This window comes from Leucopleurus acutus (genome assembly GCF_964270905.1).
Source record: "Leucopleurus acutus genome assembly, chromosome: 16".
Taxonomy (NCBI): Eukaryota; Metazoa; Chordata; class Mammalia; order Artiodactyla; family Delphinidae; genus Leucopleurus; species Leucopleurus acutus.
Genome location: NC_139158.1, coordinates 9,279,214 through 9,300,130, shown reverse-complemented (window position 1 = coordinate 9,300,130; position 20,917 = coordinate 9,279,214). Strand labels below are relative to the sequence as shown.

Below are 20,917 nucleotides of genomic sequence, written 5' to 3'. Positions count from 1 at the left end.
GTGGCCAGGCAGGATTCACGCTCATCTAACCCCCAGGACCTCTGTGCAGGTGCAGTGATGATTATAATGGTAACTGGAGGTATTGAGACCTTCCTGTGGGTAGACCACGCGAGACTTCTGAGAGGTGGGTGCTTCCAGCTGCGTGGAGCACTGAGAGAGTGAATGTGAGCCGGGAGATCAAAGAGAGCAGGGGGGCAGTTGTTAGGTGAGGGGCTTCACGGGAGGGCACCCCTGGGGGCAGGAATCCCTGGCACTGAGGCGCTTTCTGGCTCAGGTGTGAACGACTCTTCTTGAGACCCCTTTTGGGTGAAGTAGGGGCGGTTCCACCAGGACTCCAAGTGGTCACAGCATAAGGAAAGACGGGAGGGGACATAGGGACCTCCTCCTCTTCCAAACTCTAGACCGCGGGAGCTCCAGGCCAGCGTTCTCACACCTGGCGCATTGATTATGCTAATTTAAGACAGCCCCGTCCACTCTCACACGCCACGAGGCCCCGCCCCTCGAGCGACCTATCGTGGTTGGAGGGCGGGGCTATGCTAATGAGCCGGCCTGGCCCCAAGGGTTGCGCGGGCAGCTGCACCTAGCCCAGGCGAGGCGGCGGCGGCGGCGGCTATGGCCACGGCCGGAGCGCTGGCGGGTCTGGTCGCGGGCTTGCAGGGCCCGCGGGTCGTCCCCAGCCCGGATTCGGACTCAGACACAGACTCGGAGGACCCAAGTACCCGGCGCAGCGCAGGCGGGCTGCTCCGCTCGCAGGTCATCCACAGCGGTCACTTCATGGTGTCATCGCCGCACAGCGACTCGCTGACCCGGCGGCGCGACCAGGAGGGGCCCCTGGGGCTCACCGACTTCGGGCCGCGCAGCATCGACCCCACACTCACCCGCCTCTTCGAGTGCATGAGCCTGGCCTACAGGTGAGGGGGGCTTCGGGGCCGACGACCTCGGCCCTCCATGGCGGGACCGCGCGCTGGGGCCCCGGACACCCCACCCGGCCCCCAGCCTTGGTCCCGGCTGCTCTCAGAGACTCCGGCGACATCCTGGATACCCTCCTCTCCCCAGCCCGGAGCGTCCTCTGACCCCGGCCCAGCCCACTGGCCCCCGACATGCTTGCGCGCCTCCTGGTTCCCATTCCTCAGCACCGAGACCCCCTTCCCTAAGGCTGGGATCTCCTGCCCTCCACCTCGACCTCCGTAGGCCCACCGCGGGCCTCTCTCTCCCGTCCCGACCCCTCTGCCCCCAAAGAATGCCCCCAGGGCATCCCTTGCGCTCCCAGGACCCTAGGCCATCCTAACATTCCCACCCTCCACTCCGGGGGCCCCTCCACCGGACAACCTGCAGCCTTCCGCTCCCAACGCAGCAGTCCCCGCCCAGGCCCGCTCTGTTCTTGCACCCTCGCGATACGCCTCGCGCCCATGTTGTCCCAATTCATAGCCAGCGTCGACTGAAACCCAGTCTCTCGTCCACCCTGCACCCCTCAATTGCCGGAACACCTGTTCTTGACCTGCTAGGTCGAGGGTGGCGGGAGGAGGGTGCCCCGGCCGGCCCAGAGGGGCGCAACTCTTAGTTTCCCAGCCGTGGTCCGGCAGTGGGTGTTGCAGGCCGCGTGGGGCTGGTCTCCGGGCGGCGTGGCCTCGCCCACCCGGGTCGCCACGCGAGGCTGAGCGCCTAATGTTGCCTGGGACCCCTGATTGGCGCGTCGCAGAGCACGCCGGCCGCGCCCGACCCCAGCTCCACTCCTGTGTCCCAGGGGAGGGCGCGAACCGGGGTCCTGGCTCAGTGCCCCGGAGAGCAAAGTTCCCCGGAGCGGAGGGACCAGGATAAATTATCAACCGAGAACCGTAGGGGAGAAAGGGGGATCGGCCAGCCTTGATCTTTTCTCTGTGTAAATATTCCTCTTCCTCTGCGGCTCCTCCTCCTCTTCTGAGAACCGCTGGCTACAGACCTGCACTTGCTCTGACTGGGATCCAGAGCTGGGGTGGGGATTGGGGAAGAGTGTTGCCCACCCCCCACTGTGGCGCCCAGCCTCGACTCCATTGGCTGGACGCTTTGTAACCTTGGCCCACACGCTCTGGCCCCGGGCCCAGGTCGTGTTGCAATCTGATCATCCAGAGCGCCAGACCTGTGTGGAAAGTTCAAATTCCCATCCCTTCCTCCCGCCCCTCCTCGGACATCAGGGGACCTCCTGGGAAAGGGCATCTAAGGTCACGGTACACCAGATTTGGGCACCCCTGCTCCCCAGACTCCCCCAGGGTCCCCCTTTTCCCATCCATTCCCAACTTAAGCTTTCTGCTTTACATTACACACTGCTCTGCCTGGGCTGGCTCATGCCCCTATCTCAGACCACAGTGACCAAAAGGGGAGGTTCAGGGGAAATGGCAAGGCAGGGGGCAGAGCACAGTCCAGGAACCGCCCACACTAGGAGGCTGACTGGAAGCTGATGTGACCCCATTCAGGGGCAGCTGGGGTAGAGAGGGCTGGGCTTTCTCCCTAAACCCCCAGAATATTCAGCCTCTGTGGCCCGCCCCGGGTGGGGTCCTAAGTGCCAGGGATGGTAGTGGCTCAGTGTCAGAGGAGCCTTTGAGTTCCCCCATAGAAGAAAAACCTGAGGCTCAGACTGGGACAGTGTTTTAGCCCTTAAAGACCCCTAATTGTAGGGGTTCCTTGGAGGGGAGAGGATTGTGGAAGCTGGGGTATCCCAAGAGAGTAAGGAGATGGGCAGGGACAGCAAGGCAAGGAGTCCAGAGGTGCCAGGAAGAACTGGCCAGCTTGACCCGGAGAACAGCCTGTAGACGTCTGACCAGCTTTCACCCTCAGCAGGGCTGTATGGGCAGAGAGAGGACTGCTGCACTGGGAGGAGGCCCGTGTTCCATGGTTCTGCGGGTGGAACCCCCAGGGAGGCAGGTTCTGGAAGGTCCAAGAAAACACTTGTTCATGGTCAGAGCTGGCTAGCTATGGAAAGAGTGGCCTCAGGAGTGAGGTGGAGCACGCAGGACCCTAAGGAAATCTCCAGGGAAATTTCCACAAGGTAGATATGTGGGGGGGGAGGGGAGGGCGGGGTGTTCTGAGTTTTCTCCATCCCATCCCCAAGATTCCCAGAATTTCTATTGCTCGTAAGAATCCCTTGAACCCTGGTCACAGGCTTTTGGCTCCAGGCTGGGCCCCTCTCCTCGCCTCCCAGCCAACAGGCCCAGCACAGACCAAATCCTTTCCTCCTGGGCGTGGATGTCACTGTCTCACCTCCCCCAGCCCTGCCTGGCCACAAACGCTGTAGCCTCCTCAGCAGGGAAATGGAGGAGGGAGGGCAGGCAGGCTGGGGGTAGGGCGCGGGGTGATCAGAGGGGGCTGGGAGGTTGCTGGGATACAGGCTGGGGCAACAAACTCAGGAGTCCCCCCAGGTGCCCCAGAAGAAGCTGGCCCGGGAGGTATCAGAGTGCCCCTACTCCATGTCTCCCTTCTAGACAGATGGTGTTTATCTGACTTAGGAGGGAAAGGGGCCAGCCAGCGGGCCTGGGTGCTTGGGCCATGTACTCTATTTGGGTAATGAGGCCTGTTGTGCCTGGGGGTAGCAGTCCCCCCCCAACTCCAGAGCAAACACAGGAGCTTGGAGACCAGAGAGTAGAGGGGACCCAGTGACCCATGCACTCAAGGGGCTGCAGGAGCCAGACTGCCACCCACCTGCCCCTCACCCCCAGGAACTGGGAGAGGGCCCTGGAGAGAGCAGGCCTGGCGTTCTGAAAGACTAAGCCTTGGGGCCTCAGCCTTCCGTGTGAGCAAGGGTTGGAGAAGCTGGGCCAGAGGGGACTCATGCATAACCCAGCTTGTGAATCATGAGGAGCGAGGGCGGGGCCAGCAGGGGTCTAAGACCCTGAACATCTTGGCCTCCTAGGCCAGCTCCCGGGGGTGGCAGACTTGGCCTGTGCCCATCAGGACCCTGAGAGTCAAGCCCCTCACCTGGTAGAGCCCTTCCGTCTCATGGATTTGATTGACCACTAGGGTTAGAGTCAGGGTCAGTGTTAGGGTCAAGGTGCCGCCTGCCCATCACTCTACCATCCTAGCTGCCTTCCTTTGGGTGGGCCCTGGTGGCTATTGTGTTGCACACACCCCTGGGAAGGGGTGCACCTTCCAGGTCAGTCCAGATTGCCATCCTGGGATTCTGGGCTGGGCAGACACCAGAAGGGCAGTGAAAAGGCAGTGGCTGGCTGCTTGGAGGCTGCCTCTGGTGAAGAGGCTCTGTCTCTACTCAGACAAACCTTACCCATCCCCTAGGCCTAAGGGGGCCAGTGAGACTGGTGGAGAAAAAGCCACAGGTCCTGAGTGATTCTCCGTCATGTCATGTGACCTTGGGCATGTCCCCTTCGTTTCTTGACCCTCAGTTTCCTTAAGTAAGAAACAGGTGAAAACCCTCCTTAGCCAGCCTATGAGATAGATGCCTGTGAGGCCAATGGGCATTGTCTTTCTGACACCTGAGCTGATCAACAGATTTCAGCAGGTCTCACCAAAGAACACAGAGGCCCCAAGTGGGGACCTGGGAGAGTATTTTAAAGGTCTGCCTCTCAGGGTAGACATTTCAGGCAGATTAGAGTGAGGGGCAGGATTTGGGAGGGGTGTCCATCAAGTTGCCCACCATAGATGAGTGCCTCGTGCATGGGAAGAAAGTGGAGCCAGCCCCCTCCAACCATCCCCTTTCTCCACGCCCCCCCTGACCCAGCCCTCTCCCTCTGACAGTGGCAAGCTGGTTTCTCCCAAGTGGAAGAATTTCAAAGGCCTCAAGCTGCTGTGCCGGGACAAGATCCGCCTCAACAACGCCATCTGGAGGGCCTGGTATATCCAGTGTGAGTGGGCACCACAGGCCCCAGCAGGAGGGCTGACAAAGGGGCTGCCCCGGAAACCCCCAGGGCCCTCAGGGCCAGCAGCCACAGAGAGCTTTCGGGGAGGCCAGGTCCCCAGCATCAGGACCCCTCAACAGCTTCGAAACCCAGAGGGTCTTGGGGGATGTGTCCCAAAGGGCGCTCTCCACTCTGAAGTTGAACACAGCAGGGGTCACCCTTCAGAAGTCCTAAAGTGAGCTGAGATTTGGGGAACAGTTCAAGGCCCATTCTGCATCCCATTAGTGTAGTCAGGTGCCTCAAATGCCAGGGTAGAAAGAGGCGTTCAGTACTATCCGGGCCAATCGCACCCCTTTGCAAAGGGGAAACTCAGATCCTGGTGGGTCTCTACCAGCCTTCCACTGACGTCCTTAGGTTCCCCACCATGGAGATTTGGGGGGAGGGGGCCCAGAGAGGCCATGTGGAAGGGACTCTGGTCTTGGAGTCACCCAGAGCTGGTTTCCCACCCTGTCTCTGCCCCTTGCTGGCTGTGTGACTGCAGGCAAGTTGTCTAACCTCTCTGAACCCATTTTTTCATCTATAAAATGAGGCCAAGAGTCCTAATTTTGATGGCTAGCATGGGGATAACAGGTATGAACAGGGCTGGCACAAAGTTGGTGCTTAATAAATGATGGTTGAATCCGATGTACCCTTGAGGAGGTCACGGTCATTCATTTGGGGATACAAAACCCACCTATGCCCCATGGCAGGGTAGCAGAGGCTGAGAGACCTGTGCTGGACCTTGTCCAGCTCAGTAAGGTCCTCCTGTAGGATCAAAGGCTGCGCTGAGCTGGGAACACACAGCGTAGGAGGGACCACACACACACGGTATTCTCTGTAGTGGCCCCACTGGATTCCATTCAAGCAGAGAAAACAAGTGGTTTTTTTTTTGTTTGTTTGTTTTTGGTTTCTATTCATCTTTGTGCCCGGCACTTTCCTAAATCATCTTATTTAAGGCTTCCTAGCAACCCTGGGAGATAGGTTTTATCACCCCCCATTTTATGGATGAGCAAGTGAGACCCAGAAGGCGAGTGACTTACTCAGGGTCACTGAGCATAAAAGGAGCAGAGCTATGACTGGCTGTGAGTTCAGGGCTCTGCAACTCAGCCCAGCGCTCCTTTCACTGCTCCCAGCTGGCTGGCTTCCAGCCCTCGCCTGAGAATGTTAGGGACGGGCCCTGCCCAAACCAGGAAGCTGATAGGCCGGGGGGGGGGGGGGGGGGGGGGGGGGGAGGTGTCTCTAACTCCCTCACCCTCCCACCCCACCCTGAGCTTTCACCCTGTACCCTTTCCCCTCAAAGCTGGATGGGGTGCAGACCCTTCTCTCTGCAGAAGAAATTTCTGGTGCCACCCAGGGGTCCTCACCCAGCTTGTGGCACAAGGTGATGGAAGGACCCCAAGTTCTAAGTCAGAGGGGGTTGAGTCAAGTTCCAGCACACCCTAGCTGTGTGACCTTGGGAAAGTCCCTAGCCTCCCCCAGTTGGTGCTTTTGCTCATCTGTCAAGTGGGAATCATAACAGATCCTATTGCTGAGGTTTGCTGTGAGTTTTCAGCGAGATAGATGGTCCGTATCTCAGCACAGGGCCTGAAACACACAAGGGCTCCCTGAAGGTGAGCTGCTGGGATTTACTACTATTATTGCGATAATAGCAACAGCAGGCCTCTAACCAATGTCAGGACTCCTCCTCCCTGAACACGGAAGGTTTGAAGGGGCACTTCAGGAAAGGGGGGGTAGTGGGGTTGCTGGAGGGCTGCCTGGCTCCTCCCCCTCACACCCCCACCCTTTCGGCAGGCTCCTGGCCTCCAAGAGCCCTTCCTTTTCCACACCCCCAAGTCATCCTGATTTCCTCTGATATCCCAGAGCACCTCTCATGAGCTGACTCTCCACCTTGCTTTAGCTCATGTGATGTGTGTGCTTTCCTGTCTCTCCCACTAAGCTGGGAGATTCCTCCCCGATTCATTCATGGATCCCCTGTCCCAGCATCTATCCCAGCATAGGTGCAAGGGCCTAGGAGGCTGCATGAATGGATGAACTTATCATTGTTAAATAAAGCATGTCCCAGCTCTAGGAAGCCACATGATCCCTGCCCTTCTGTCCAGAGCACAGGGTTGCCAAGTGGGGGAGGGCAGAGCCTGACCGGGCCTGCTCAGCACTGACTCTCTGGGGGCCCTGGGCAAGCCCAGTCTTTCCTGGTGCTCATATCCTCAACTAGGCAGCCAGGAACAGATACTCTGAGATCCTCCTTGCTCTAACCCCCAGGAGTCCACGCAGCCTGGACTGCTGTGTGCCAAGCTCTGTGCCAGATGTAAGGATTTGGGGCTAAAAGCAACAGCTTCTGCCTTCACTCCCAACAGAGAGGCCAGCATGTAGAGAAATGGCCAAGGCAGGGTGGAAAGTGAGGCACATGGGACCATGGGGTTTCAGACAAGGGAAAGCTTCCTAGAACAGGAGCAGCCCTAGGCTATCCTGATGGGAGGGCAGACGTGATGAGGCAGAGGGAAGGGAAGGGGATTCCACATAGAATAAAACCAGAGGGCTGTTGTTGGGGGGTGGTTCGGGTCTGGCTTCAAGGTGGGGCATATGAAGGCAATGGAAAGGCAGGAGAAGCAGTGGGGCCAGTCCCGGAGGGCTTGGAAGCCAGGCTAAGGGGTGTGGGCTTTATCCTGGAGGTTCAGGGAGCCATGGAGGGGTTCAGGCCTGTACTGCCCTTTAGGAAGAATTGACCTGGCCGCAGCAGGAAGATGGGCTGGAGAGTGTGAGGCTGGAGTCAGGGAGGTCTAGGCGAGAAATGACGCCAGACCAGGGGGAACAGTGAGAATATGGAGGGGAGGGGACAGTGGAAGAAATGCCACACACCCTTGGGATTGAGAGGGTTAGTCCAAGGATTAGATGGGGACACTGGGAGATGGTGGGGAGCTGGGAGACTGGGATGCAGTGTTGGCAGTCCAGAGGAGGCGTGGGCTTGGGAGGGAAGTTCCCAAACGTCTGAGAGTGATGTTTTGAGACTTCCTAATGGAGGTTCCCCAGGCAGCTGGAAGATGGGTCTGAAACTGGAAAGGAGCAGGGTGAGAGAGGCTAGGGGGAGTGGGCCTGGCAGAAGGGCCAGTGAAAAGTGGTCAGGGAAGTAGGAGAACAGAGGGAAGGTTCCCGGGGCTTAGGGAGGAGGAGGGTGCCCTGCAGCCAAGGTCTCGGAGGACAGGACTGGGGAGGGCCAGAGCCTTGTGTTCAGGAGCTGGGCCAGCGGGGTGGGTGTGCGGGCAGATGCTGAGGTACCGGAGGCGACAATGCAACTGGGAGGGCAGAGGTGGATGTGGTGAGTGACAGGTCTGCCAGAGTCTGGGAGGAAAGCAAAGGGGTGATGGGAAGAAATTTAGCTTGTTGGGAAGCAAAGGAAGGGGAAGGTTTGAGAGGTAAAGGAGAGCCTGGAATTTGTTTATAGGCCAAAAAGGAGCCTGGAGAGAGATAAGGCTGAAGACAGGGATGGGAGTGGAGGAGGCAGAGAAAGGGCTCAGGCAGGTGGCCTGAAGTGGGCCAGCGGTGGCTCTCAGATGGAATTGGGTATCCTGAAGCAGGGGACCAGGGCTCTGGACCTCTAGCCCGCCAGCCTGACCAGGACCTTCTTGGGGCAATTAACTTCGTGTGGCCCAACAATGCCATTCAGCAAGCATTGCCTGCACACCTACTAGGCTCCCAAGGGGGCAGATGGGGTGTGGGAGGTTTGTTTTACAGGGTCTCATAGAAGAGGGAGATCTGGGAGAGCTAGAGCAGGCAGCAAGGCTTCCTGGAGGAGGTGGCACTTAATCAGAGCATGGAAGGCCAAGCAGGATTTCATAGTGTGGCACTTGAGTCCCAGGCCCCTTGGAGTGGGAGACAAGGGAGCTGGACACCCCTGACCTGGCGCTCTTCTCTCAGATGTGGAGCGGAGGAAGAGCCCCGTGTGTGGCTTCGTGACCCCCCTGCAGGGGCCTGAGGCTGATGAGCACCGGAAACCGGAGGTAGCTGAGACCACGGGACCAACCACCTGCCGCCCCACCAAGCCAGGCCCCTCCTGCCCATCACTCCTCATGCTGAGCGGGAGGGGCTGGCCCAGAGGGAGACTGGGTGAGGGGTGGGGTCAGTGCCGCCCCTCGCACTGAGTCCCCTACCCGGCCCTCCTCAGGCCGTCGTCTTGGAGGGGAATTATTGGAAGCGGCGCATCGAGGTGGTGATGCGCGAGTACCATAAGTGGCGCATCTACTACAAGAAGCGGGTCAGTGGGGGGCCCTTTCCCCTGCGACTTCTGGCCACGGCCTCTCTTGCAAGAGCCCCGGAGGGCTTCCCCCCAACCCCAACCCCGACCCTGTCCTCCATTAAGACCCAGGCCGACAGCGCCACCCAGTGGCCACAGGGCCTCCTCGCAACCTCCTTACCTCCCAGGGCCAAAGAGCTTCCGAGGGGAAGTGAGGGATCCGGTTGATCTGGGGGAGCTAGTGAGTAGGGAGGCCTTGGCGGGGAGCGATGGAGGAGCGGAAAGGGATCCAGTGTCCACCTTTGTGTGTTCCTGCAGCTCCGTAAGTCCAGCAGGGAAGGGGATCTCCTGGCCCCAAAGCAGGTGGGTGCTCCCTGGACCCAGAGAATGGATGCTTCCCTCCGGGTGGGTGAGGCAGTGGTGGTGGGGTGAGGGTGGGACGTGAGTGGAGTGGGTGTGTCCTCTGGTTGATTAATTGAGCTTTTCTCCTCTTGGGAAGGGCAGCATTGGAGCGCAGTGGTGGGAAGACCCCAAGCCTTCTGGTTCACTAAGCAAGTGGTGGGGAAGTATGGGGCTCTAAGAACTGGGGACCCAGGTAGGGAAAAGTGTAGGGGCGGGAAGGGACCCTCATCTCTTCAGCAGGCCACCCCAGCCTCTCTCCTGGGAGGAGTTGTTGGAGGCCAGTGGGGTGACCCTAGCCTTTCAGGCAGCAAACTGGGTCCACCGGAGAGAGGAGAGGAGGGGCTGTCTGCAGAGAGGCCCCCTGGATGGCTGACCACTTCATCCCCCAGGCAGGGGGCGGTGGGAAGGAGTAGGGCAGTGGAGCCCACCTGGGGCTGCTGACAGCTCTGTCTCCTCAGGTGGAAGGGGGGTGGCAGCCGCCGGAGCGATGGTGCGAGCAGCTCTTCACCAGCGTGGTGCCCGTCCTGCTGGCGGGCCCAGAGGAGCAGACCGGCGGGCGGCAGCTTCTGGATCTCGACTGCTTTCTGTCCGACATCTCCGACACACTCTTCACCATGACTCAGCCCGGCCCTACACCCCTGCAGCTGCCCCCCGAGGACGGTGAGGGGCTGCGCCAGGAAAGGGAGGCCTGAGGGGATCCAGGCAGCCAAGGGAGGATGGCCAGGCATGGGTGCCCCCACTCCACCCTGTCCGATGCTGCTGACATCACCACTGCCCCCTCCAGCCTATGTTGGCAACGCTGACATGATCCAGCCAGACCTGACGCCTCTGCAGCCCAGCCTGGATGACTTCATGGAGATCTCAGGTGGGGCAGGCCCCTCCTCCTGGGTGAGTGGATGGTCAGGGTCAGTGGGAGGAAAGCCCCAGTACGCTTGAGACCTCAGGCCAGTCCCAGGCCCCTCTGGGAGGGCGGATGATCTGGGTGATTTCTGAGGGATCTTCCTGGTCTCCCTTTGTCTGGCCTTGGGATGCAGGCGCCGTGGCCTCAGGTGAGAGCAAGCCAGACAGGGTACCTAGCAGGGGACAGGGGACCAGGAGCGTTGAAGCTGCAGGCTCTGGGGAGTTCCCAGGAGAGCAATAGATGCTGGGACTCTCTCAGGGGAGAGAGGGTCTTTGATGGCTCTCCTTTGTTTGGGTCTATTTATCAGTATTTATATAATTCATTAAAAAAACTATTTATTAAAGAACATTTCAAGCATACACACAGGTAGGGAGAGAGGAGTTCACTGACCCTCATGGAATCCTCACCAACGTCAACATTTATCAACTCTTGGCCATTCTTATCTCGTCTAGACCTCACCCAATTCTCCCCTCCTATGTTATTTTTAAGAAAATCCCAGGAATCGTATCTTACAAAGCATTCTTTAAAGTAGCCCTTGGCCTTGGCTCCCTCTCCTGAACCCCAGGGCCACCAGTCGCCGCTTTCTCGTGTCCCTCCAGAGATATCATGTCTATATAGCACATGTGGGCCGACGTCTCTTCTTGTCTCTGTAGCAGCCTGTTTCTCGCATCGCTTTCTTCACTTAGACTGCTGCTGAGAGCCACACACTTAGGGGGCTCCGGAGCCGTGCTGGGGGTCAGATATGGAGGCTCAGCCTGTCTCAGCTGAGGTCTTGGGTGCAGAAAGGGGGTTCCTGGGATAAAGGCTTGCATTGGGTGACCCCTCCACTCCTTCCTGACTGGCAGGGTCCTGGGCCTGTCAGTTAAGAGGTGGAAGCCTATGGGGCGGGGACGAGGGAATGAGGAACCACCCCCATGCCTGCCTGGGTGGGGGCTGGGGGCTGCGGGGACAGCAGTGTTGATGGCAGTGCCCTGGGAGCAGACCAGCCTGGGAGGGCAGCAGCCCCGTCTGGGCACACAGACCCCTGCAGCAGGTAGGAGCCCAGCCGCTGCCCCCCAAACCCAGGCTCTGGGCAAAACCTGATCGACCGGGGCTGGGAAGCGACTTCTCTCAGTGCAGGGTGGCTGCCAGGGTGGGGGCCAGCGAGGGCAACCTACGGTAGGGGGTGTGGGTCGCACAGGGGAGGCGGCTAGTGTGGCCCCCTTAAGCGCCCCGTGAACTGGGAGGGCAGGGAGCGCCAGGGCCGTCAGGGCTGCCGCTTGGTCCCCAAGAGCTCCTCACTTGAGAGGAAACCTAGTGAGGGGGCCATAACTCTGTGGAGGGAGGGGGCTTGGTGGAGGGGCTCAGGGAGCAGAGAGAGGCTGGCTGAGGGCCCCTCAGGGAAGCACCGGGCGGGGGAGGGGCTCAGCCAGGGGATGGCGGGTCAGTGGGGGCGACAGCGTGGGAGGGCTCCGCGGGTGGCTGGGACTCGGAAGTGCCTTCTGCGGGCGTGGGGTGGGGACACGCCGTGGTGAGGGGACGTGGTGACTCAGGCTGGGCTGGGCTTGCTGCTCTGTGAGCCCCACCGGGTTCTGGGGAGTGGGCGGCACGGTGAGCAGCAGCTGCTCTGTGGCCCTGAGCATCCCGGGGCTACGTGATGAGGCCCGTGGTCCCTGGGGGCCAGGGGTGGAGGATCGGCAGCCGCTCACCCGCTGCCACCCAGTCCTTCTGTGGAAGAGAGGCAGGAGGACAGCAAGAAGAGCCCTTCGGACCTTGTGGCCGAGAAAGACACACAGACACACACAGAGGTGGGCACAGGGCAGACATGTGCACACTGAGCACCTCACACCGGGGCAGGTGCACACGGACTCAGACAGAGCTCCAGACAGCGGGACCGACACACAGGGAGGCAGACAGACAGGTGTTACATGAGACTGACACACGCAGAGCCGGCCATCCAGCAGCACACGGGCCCCCAGTCACATGAGATGCACAAATAAGACCTGGTCAGCCTCGAGGTTTGGTGCTGGCTTATCCCACTCCTGAGTTTCCTTCGAGGGGGCCCCCGGGAGAAAGGCCTGACCACCTGTCTTGGCCAGGGGGCTGGGGTCCATCCAAGGCCAGTGGGGTCGCGTCTGACCAGACCAGGAGGCCTTGGGAGCTGGTGCAGACAGGAGACTGCTCAGGGTCAGAGAAAGGTGCCCGGAAGGGAGCGGGCGGGCGGGCGCACCCAGGCCCGGGATGTGGTTAGGCCGCAGGCAGCTGCTTCCCAAAACCAGAATAGCCTGGGGCTTACACAACCCGCACCTCAAACAATCTGGCTGCCCCGCTCCCCGCCAGCTCTTCCAGGCCTTCCAGCACCCCCTCACTCCTGCCCCCGCTCTGAGCCCACCCTCTGACCCCTGCTCTGACCCCCCTTAGTCCCTTCACCCACACTCCTGAGCTCTGTCCTTGTAGCCCTACCCATTGACCTTCCAGCAAACCCGACTTGTCCCAGACCCACTGACCTTCTGACCCCTCTCACCCCTAACTCACTCCGTGAACTCCTGACGCCATGATGCCCTTTTCCCCATCCTAGACCTCCTCCCCTTGGACCCCACCCTTTCCCTCCCCGGTAGTCTCCAGTACCAGTACCACCCCGCCCCACCACGTCCCCAGCAGAGCTGGTAACAGAAGCAGACAAGGCCTGGGATTCCCAGGCCGGGGGTGGGGAAGGGGGGCCTCTGGAGCCAGTTTTGGGGCTCGGTGGGAAGGCTGCTTCCTGGGGTGTCCCACTGACACCCCCGCACATCCCCCTGCTGTCTCCCACTCAGGCCCATCCCACCAGAGCCTCTGCTGTGGCTTCCCCTGAGTGAGACAGAAACTCTCCCAGTTTCACAATCTCCTGTGAAAGGCCCCCCCCTCCCTCGCCGGCCCTCACCCCACTGCCAGCCCAGCCTGGGGACAGGGCCAGCCCGCTGCTTCCAGCCGCGGCCTTAGCGCTGACAGCTGCCACCCTGTGTGTCTGAATTACAGATTTCTTCACCAACTACCGCCCCCCACAGACACCTACACCCTCAAGCTTCCTGGAGCCCCCCAGCTTCGGCCCCATGGCTGACCCTGTCCTCAGCAGTGGGATCCTGGGCTCGGAGGTGCCCTCCGCCTGCTCGGGCATGACCCACCTCTCGGGACATAACCGCCTGCAGGTGAGCTCACCCTGCCCAGCTCACCTGCCCACACCCCGGAGGTATTCAGGGTACTTCCTGAGCATGCTCAGTCCAACAAGAGAGACTGGAGGGGGAGAAAGACCCCATCTGTGGCCTCCAGGAGGGCACCGTTCAGCTGGGGAGGAAAGACCCTCGTGAAGCAGAACTGACAAGATGGTTGGGGGGGAGCCTGAGGACAGAGGAGCGTGGAGCTGGGCTGCTTGTGGAGGACTTCCTGGAAGAGGGGGGAGTTCTGGGCCTTAATGAATGACTTGGGTTTGGGCAGAAGAAGAGACCAGTAGAGGGGAGGAGAAGCAGGAACGGAAGCATGGAGGCCGAAGCTGAGCGTGTGCATTTAGGAAGCAGTGACTCCATCATTTTGGTTCAGGAACTCCCAGGCCCCTTCAGATGTTGCCCCCATGATGCTAGGATAGTTGCCTTTTCCCTCCGTTATCAGACTTCTCAGGCACTAGCATAGTTCGTTGTTTGAGAGGTCTCTCTCCTTGACTAGACTGTGAGCTCCTTGCTGGAAGGGCTATGCTTTACTCACCGCTGCATCTTCTCATACTTAGCACAGTTCAAGCACATTAACGGCACTGGGTAAATGGTTGCCCAATGAGTGAGCAAGTGAGTGAACGGATGAGTGTGTGGATGGATGGGTGTGTTGGAGAAGAGATCACTGGGTTGTAGATGGGGGTAGATGCTTACAGGTTGGTGTATATATATAGGTAGGTGAGTGGTTGGTTGGATGGATGGGCTGGTGGATGAATCTGTAAATGAGTAAGTAGTTTGGTGGATCAATAAATGGGCTGGTGGATGGATGTGCGGCTGGTGAATACACAGATGGTGGATAGATGGATGGACTATGGGTGGGTTGGTGGGTGAGTGAAGGAAGTATAGGTGGTTGGATGGATTGGTGAATGGGTTAATACCTGGTAGGCTGGTAGAAATATAGGTAGATGAGCTAGCTCATAGATGAGAGAATAGATAGGTAGGTGAATGGATGGAGGATGGATGGATGGATGGATGGATGGATGGGTTGGTAAGTTATTTGGTGAACGAATGGGCAGGCAGGAAGATTGATGCTCTTTCTCATGCCTAATTTGTGCATAAATGGGTTCCACTCTTTCCCCTCATTAGATTATAATTTTCTTGGGGTGTGTGTCTGAGGCCAGGGACCATTTCTCCCAACTCTCCCAGTGCCCAGTCCAGAGCTCAGGCAGGGCAAGAGGCTGCCTGGGAGGCCTCAGAAAGGCTAGCTCTCTCCCCTGCTCTCTGTCCCCCAACCAGGCTCGGAACAGCTGCCCTGGCCCTCTGGACTCCAGTGCCTTCCTGAGCTCTGATTTCCTCCTTCCTGAAGACCCCAAGCCCAAGCTCCCACCCACTCCTGCATGCCCACCCCTCCTCCAATACCCCAGCCCTGCCAAGGGGCTTGGCCTGGAGCCCTGTGCCCCACCCCCATTCCCTCCCATGGCTCCACTGCCTGCTATGCTGCAGGAAGAGCCTGTCTTCTCTCCCAGATTCTCTTTCCCTCCTGTCCCTCCTGCCCCGGGAGTGTCCCCGCCGTCTGTTCCCACGGCCTTCGCACCCACCCCCCAGCTGGGTCCAGGCCCTGCCCCCGTCCCCTTCCCCTTAGACCTTCTACCCTCGGGGTATTCGGAGCCCCCGTTGGGGCCTCACTTCACCGTGCCCCAAGGCACGCGGCCCAGAGGCAAGCCCCCTACCCAGTCCCCCAGGGGGCGGAGGCCCAGCCCCCCCACCTTGGCCCCTGCCACTGCCGGGGGCAACAATCCTTGCCTCGCACAGCTGCTCACAGCAGGTGAGCTGGGAAGGGGATGTGGAGACCAGATGCGGAGTGGGGAGCCTGTGGGATTACAGGGTGGAGGCTAAGGGGCAGGCTCAGCCGGAGGGCAGGTGGCAAGGAATGAGGGACCTGGGCCCTGAACCCAAAAGTGGTGTGGGCAGTGAGGAGGGGAGGGACGGGGTCTTGGGAGATGATGGGATGGGGGCCCCAGCAGCCCTCACAGTTCTGTCTGTGCACAGCCAAGCCTGAGCAAGCCCTGGAACCTGCGCTTGTGTCCAGCACCCTCCTCCGGTCCCCAGGGTCCCCGGTAAGATGGCGGGCACTGGGAGGTGGCGGTGAACCCCGGGGCTTCACCCCGACTCTCTGCCCTTCTCCACCCCAGCAGGAGATAGCCCCCGAGTTCCCCTGCACCTTCTTTCCCCTGACCCCGGCCCCTACACCGCCCCGACCACCTCCGGGTCCAGCCACATTGGCCCCTCCCAGGCCCCTGATTGTCCCCAAAGCGGAGCGGCTCTCGCCCCCAGCACCCAGCGGTAAAGAGGGGTCGCAGGGATCGGGGAGCTCTGTGGGAGGGAGGGAGGGGAAGGAAGAAGGGGGGACTACATCTGGGGCCAGGATGAGAGGGCCAGGGAAATGGGACCCTCTCCCCTGTGTTGGTCTGTCTGTGGGTCTGTCTGTCTCCGACACAGGTGGTGAGCGGCGGCTGTCTGGGGAGCTCAACTCCCTGCCGGACCCGGGGACTCTGAGCACGTGCATCTCTTCCCCTCAATGCATCCTAAGCCGGGGCCATCCGGACAACAAGGTGGCACCATTTCTCACCCTAAGGTCTGTTTGCTCCCCACAGGCCCTCCCACGCCCCCTCCTAGGCTCACCCCGCTTTCTGCCCCCTCAGACCGAAAACCGGCGCATCACACACATCTCTGCGGAGCAGAAGCGGCGCTTCAACATCAAGCTGGGGTTTGACACTCTGCACGGGTTGGTGAGCACGCTCAGCACCCAGCCCAACCTCAAGGTGCGTCTCCAGCCCAGGCTGGCACCCCCGAGCCCCAGGGCCCCATCGTGGAACACCCCAGGGCCCTCCACACACCCGGTTGCCTCCTGCCATCCCAGTGCCTCAGTGGGTCCCGGGGTGGGGGACCCCCAGTCCCTGAGCCCAGCCCTACGGTGCTGCCGTAGATGAGCAAAGCCACCACGCTGCAGAAGACAGCCGAGTACATCGCCATGCTGCAGCAGGAGCGAGCCGCCAAGCAGGAGGAGGCCCAGCAGCTCCGGGACCAGATCGAGGCGCTCAATGCCGCCATCAAGTGGGTGGGGGGGCCCTGCAGGCGCTGGGCCAGGGGGCCTGCTGCCTGACTCCCCACCCTGACCTGCCCCGTGCCCCCAGCCTGTGCCAGCAGCAGCTGCCTGCTACGGGAGTGCCCATCACACACCAGCGGTTCGACCAAATGCGAGACATGTTCGATGACTATGTCCGGACCCGCACGCTGCATAACTGGAAGTTCTGGGTAGTATCCTCACTTGGCCAATGGCGGGGTGAGCGCTGCAGCCGGACCAGGCTGGGCCCGACACAGGGTCTGCTCCCCGGGCCAGGCAGGGTCTCAGAGCTGATTCCAGAGGAAAGGGCTCCGATTCTACCCCCTCCTTCAAGGCCCCTGGCATCTTGGCCAGCAGCATTACCCAGTGATGGGCTGGGAGCAGAGGGAAACTGAGGGGGAGCCCCCTGGGTGAGGGGACCACAGCCCTGCCCTCAAAGTCCCAGGGGCAGTTTGGGAGAACCTAAACTTGGAGTAACATGACTGGGGTGGGCCTGTGGGAAGACATAGAATCTCTCACTCCCTTACCTGGTCAAGCCCTTGACTGAGCCAGGGCAGGAAGCCCAGGGATGGGGGACAGTCCAGCCCAGAAGGAAGGTCCTGGAGGAGCTGGGGGAAGGGCCTGAGAGCCAGAGAGCTGGGAGGGCCTTAGTGTATGGGAGGGCGGCTACAGTAGGAGTCCTTAGGGTTCAAGGCTGGACAGTGGCCAGATGTCAGGGCTACATGTGAAATGGGTGAGGGTACCAGCTGGATGACAGAACTGCTCCTTGACCTGGGTCCAGTTCAGCATCCTCATCCGGCCTCTGTTCGAATCCTTCAATGGGATGGTGTCTACGGCAAGCCTGCAGAGCCTCCGCCAGACCTCACTGGCCTGGCTGGACCAGTACTGCTCCCTGCCTGCTCTCCGACCAAGTACGTGAGCCCCCTGCCAAGCCTCAGGGCAGGGGGTTCCACCCTACTCAGACCCCAGGTCCAGCCTGTCTTCACTGTGGCCTAGGGTCTTGTCCATCCCCACCATGCCCCCAGATGGGCCACCAGGACATCTGCAGACAGAGATCCTAGGAGGGGATGACTGACAGTCTTGCTAACTAGTACCTCCCCCGATCCCTTTGTCTTCAGCATCCAAGGGTAGGGCCCTGACCCCAGAAAGTGTCTCTCCCTCTCTCTCTGTCTTCCCAGCTGTTCTGAACTCCCTACGCCAGCTGAGTACATCTACCAGTATCCTGACGGACCCGGACTGTATACCCGAGCAAGCCACGCGAGCAGTCACAGAGGGCACCCTTGGCAAATCTGTATAGCGCTGGCCGGACCACGCTGCTCACTCAGCTGCCCTGGGGCTGCGCTCCCTGGGCACTCCCCTCCTGCTCCGGGTCCCGGCTTTCAAGCAGGGTTTCTTCTGATCTCCTGGGAGCCGGGAAGAACTGAGTTCCAGTCCCTGCTCTACTGTAGCAACAATGCTGTGACCTGGGGAGATCATCCTCCCTCTTTGGACCTCCATTCTCCAGTCTGCAAAATGGGGACGGGGAAGCTTCAAGTAGAAGAGGATCCCAAGGCCTTAGCAGCTGTGGCACTTGGGAGCCTAAGCTGGCAACCCAGGGAGTTTGAAAGAGGGAAGGGGACGATGCTTCCTTGTCACTCCCACCTGCTCCCCCCACAGGTCAGGCACAGGCTTCTGTTTCTAAGCCGGGAAGGAGAAAAGGAGGTTCCTTCTCTCTGCTCCTCCACTGGTAGCCTGGACGGGCTGCAGGATGGCATCCCTGAGTGAGGCCAGGAAGGTCTGATCCCAGGAGAGAGCAGGGCAGGGGGTGGCCAAGCCAGGGGAGGCATCTGGTATGTGTGTGGATTTTGTAAAGAATTCTTGACCAATAAAAACAGAAACTGTCAGGGACTGTCAGAGTTTCTCACTCTGGGATGGAAAGAGAGCGGTTTGCAGTGGGAGGTGGCCTTGTAGAGGGCCTCGCTGGCCAGGAAGGGACCTTAGCTTGTCCTCTGAGCTGGAAGCTCCTGGAGGGTTTTGAGTGGAGGTGAAAGAAGATCAGACAGAGCTTCTTAACAGGATCCCTCTGGGGGCTGAGTTGTGAATAGGCCACAGGGAGTCAAGGGAGAGATGACAGACACTCAGCCTGGAAATCCTCTATGGCCGGGGGAGGTTCAGAGAGGCTCACCACCTTCTACGTTGGAGGAGGGCAGAGCCGGGACCCCAGAGTGGAAGTGACAGGGCCTTCCATCCGAACCATCCAGAAGGAGGACGTTGCCTTAGCGGGTAGTGACGGCCTCACTGTGTGAGATGTGCAAGCAGAGGGTGGGTGGCCACTAGGTCGGGATGTCTTAGAAGGAACTGATACTGCAGATTGGAAGTTGGGGCAAATGGCCCCAATGCTTCGTCGACCCTTTTTTTAATTTTCTTTTTTGGCTGCACCGCTCCGCTTGTGGGATCTTAGTTCCCCGACCAGGAATTGAACCCGTGCCCCCTGCAGTGAAAGTGCCAAGTCCTAACCACTGGACCGCTGGAGAATTCCCTTCCATTGACTCATTTAACAAATATTTCCTGAGGGCCTACCACAGACCAAGCTATGGTCTTGGCCCTGGGGAATCTGTTCACCGCTGCACCCCTCTCCTCGTGGAGCTTACATTCAGGCCTGGCGAGTCTGAGCCCTCTCACGTGCTCAGAAACCTCTGGAGACGTTTGGGGAGACATTTGCAGGCTAGAAACAGGAGCCGGTCTTCTGGGGGCTTTGACCTTCCCTCAGTCATGTAGAATAATAATAATGATAACATGAGTAACTGCACTGTCATCTAGTGTTTACCACGTGCCAAGCACGATTCTAGGCACTTTATTTATATTCACCCACTAATCCTCTCCACACCTGCCTCTATAGGCCTGCGGTGAGAATTGAAGAGTAACTATTCATAAAGCACTTACTACAGTGCGTGGCATATAACGCGATGGAAGAGTTATCATAACGATTACTATTGTCCCCACTTTACAGATGAAAGATTGAGACAGAGAGAGGTTAACTAGCCCAAGTTTGCAGGTTTTTTTGTTGTTGTTGTCGTTGTTTTTTTTGCGGTACACGGGCCTCTCACTGTTGGGGCCTCTCCCGTTGCGGAGCACAGGCTCCGGACGCGCAGGCTCAGCGGCCATGGCTCACGGGCCCAGCCGCTCCGCAGCATGTCAGATCTTCCCGGACCGGGGCATGAACCCGCGTCCCCTGCATCGGCAGGCGGACTCTCAACCACTGCGCCACCAGGGAAGCCCAGTGTGCAGTTTTTGAGGTGCCCACCCAGACTGTCTTACTTCAGAGTTTCTGCTTTTAGCCACTTTTTACCGTGCAGGTGACAGATGTACCCAGCCTTTAGGTGGTATTTGCTGCTGCAGACAAAGGCTTGAAGAGGCTCTCTGAAAGGTAAATTCCTGGCCGTTTGTGTTCTGCTGTTTTCACCCACTCATCCTGCCAGGAAGGTCCCCATAAGACATCCCATTGACCCTGTGTCCCACTCTAGAGGCCACCTTCCCTTAAGAGAGCCGTCGACACCTGCCTTCCCTCCTTCCCCTCCCATCTGCCCCCAGCCCCCTGACTTTGGGCTCCTCCTTCCTCCCCGCCCTTCCTCCCCAGCCTCACCCCTGCACAGACTCTGCTCTCTCCAAGGTCACTTGGCTCCCTTATTGCCAAATCCAACAAACACTTCACAGTTCTCCTGGGCCTTCAGACCTCCTTCTTGAATCACTCTTTCTCTGCAGATCCAGAATTCTCACCAGGCTCTCCCCCTCCCTGGCAGTGCCTCCCCAGTCCCTGCTGTGGGAACCTCTTCCTCGGCCCACTACCCTTCTCACCCTATGGCAAGCCCTGGACACTGCCATCCCCTTCAGCCTCTCTGCTGAGGTCTCCCTATTCTGTATCTGTGCTGCCCTCTCCCCAGAGGGACACAACCACGTATCTGACTGCCACCCTGACCTCCCCCTCTGAATGTTCCACAGCTCCCTTAACCCTGAAGGAGCCAAAACAGAACTCATCATTTCCAAGACTATAGCTCACATTCTTCCCCCTCCAACCTGAACCTTTCCATGTTCCCCATGCCCAGGAAGGGTACTACCATCCAGACAGTTGTGCCAACAGGAACAGTCATCTTTGGCTCTTCCCTATACCCCACTGCCCTGTGGTGTGTTACCGAGGCCTGGCCAGTTTGTTGCAGGAGAGAATGATCATGTCCCAGGTCACAGGTGAGTCCCTGGGATGGGTCA

The 20,917-nt window shown here is 59.5% G+C and overlaps 2 protein-coding genes across 8 annotated transcripts in view; both read left to right on the top strand.

The window, feature by feature from the left end:
• The window catches only part of MLXIPL (MLX interacting protein like), a 32,574-nt gene extending 14,484 nt beyond the window's left edge, over positions 1–18,090 (top strand). Inside the window, exons 1-17 of one of the 7 annotated variants that reach the window (XM_082857377.1) lie at positions 605–911; positions 4,723–4,829; positions 8,775–8,857; positions 9,022–9,111; positions 9,409–9,453; positions 9,951–10,152; positions 10,277–10,357; positions 13,388–13,557; positions 14,848–15,376; positions 15,601–15,668; positions 15,747–15,894; positions 16,051–16,163; positions 16,254–16,373; positions 16,538–16,665; positions 16,746–16,869; positions 17,457–17,586; positions 17,854–18,090. In XM_082857377.1, the coding sequence (XP_082713503.1) occupies positions 613–911; positions 4,723–4,829; positions 8,775–8,857; positions 9,022–9,111; positions 9,409–9,453; positions 9,951–10,152; positions 10,277–10,357; positions 13,388–13,557; positions 14,848–15,376; positions 15,601–15,668; positions 15,747–15,894; positions 16,051–16,163; positions 16,254–16,373; positions 16,538–16,665; positions 16,746–16,869; positions 17,457–17,586; positions 17,854–17,972 (2,556 nt within the window). In that variant the 5' untranslated portion in view covers positions 605–612 and the 3' untranslated portion in view covers positions 17,973–18,090. Of the gene's footprint in view, positions 1–604; positions 912–4,722; positions 4,830–8,774; positions 8,858–9,021; positions 9,112–9,408; positions 9,454–9,950; positions 10,153–10,276; positions 10,358–13,387; positions 13,558–14,847; positions 15,377–15,600; positions 16,374–16,537; positions 16,666–16,745; positions 16,870–17,456; positions 17,587–17,853 lie in introns of those variants that run through there. The other 6 variants (XM_082857376.1, XM_082857373.1, XM_082857374.1 and 3 more) reach the window with 6 other exon arrangements.
• A 1,974-nt stretch (positions 18,091–20,064) lies between these two features.
• Positions 20,065–20,917, top strand: part of TBL2 (transducin beta like 2) — a 12,394-nt gene continuing 11,541 nt past the window's right edge. Inside the window, exons 1-2 of the mRNA XM_082857371.1 lie at positions 20,065–20,081; positions 20,793–20,896. Of these exons, the coding sequence (XP_082713497.1) occupies positions 20,875–20,896 (22 nt within the window). The 5' untranslated portion in view covers positions 20,065–20,081; positions 20,793–20,874. The remainder of the gene's footprint in view (positions 20,082–20,792; positions 20,897–20,917) is intronic.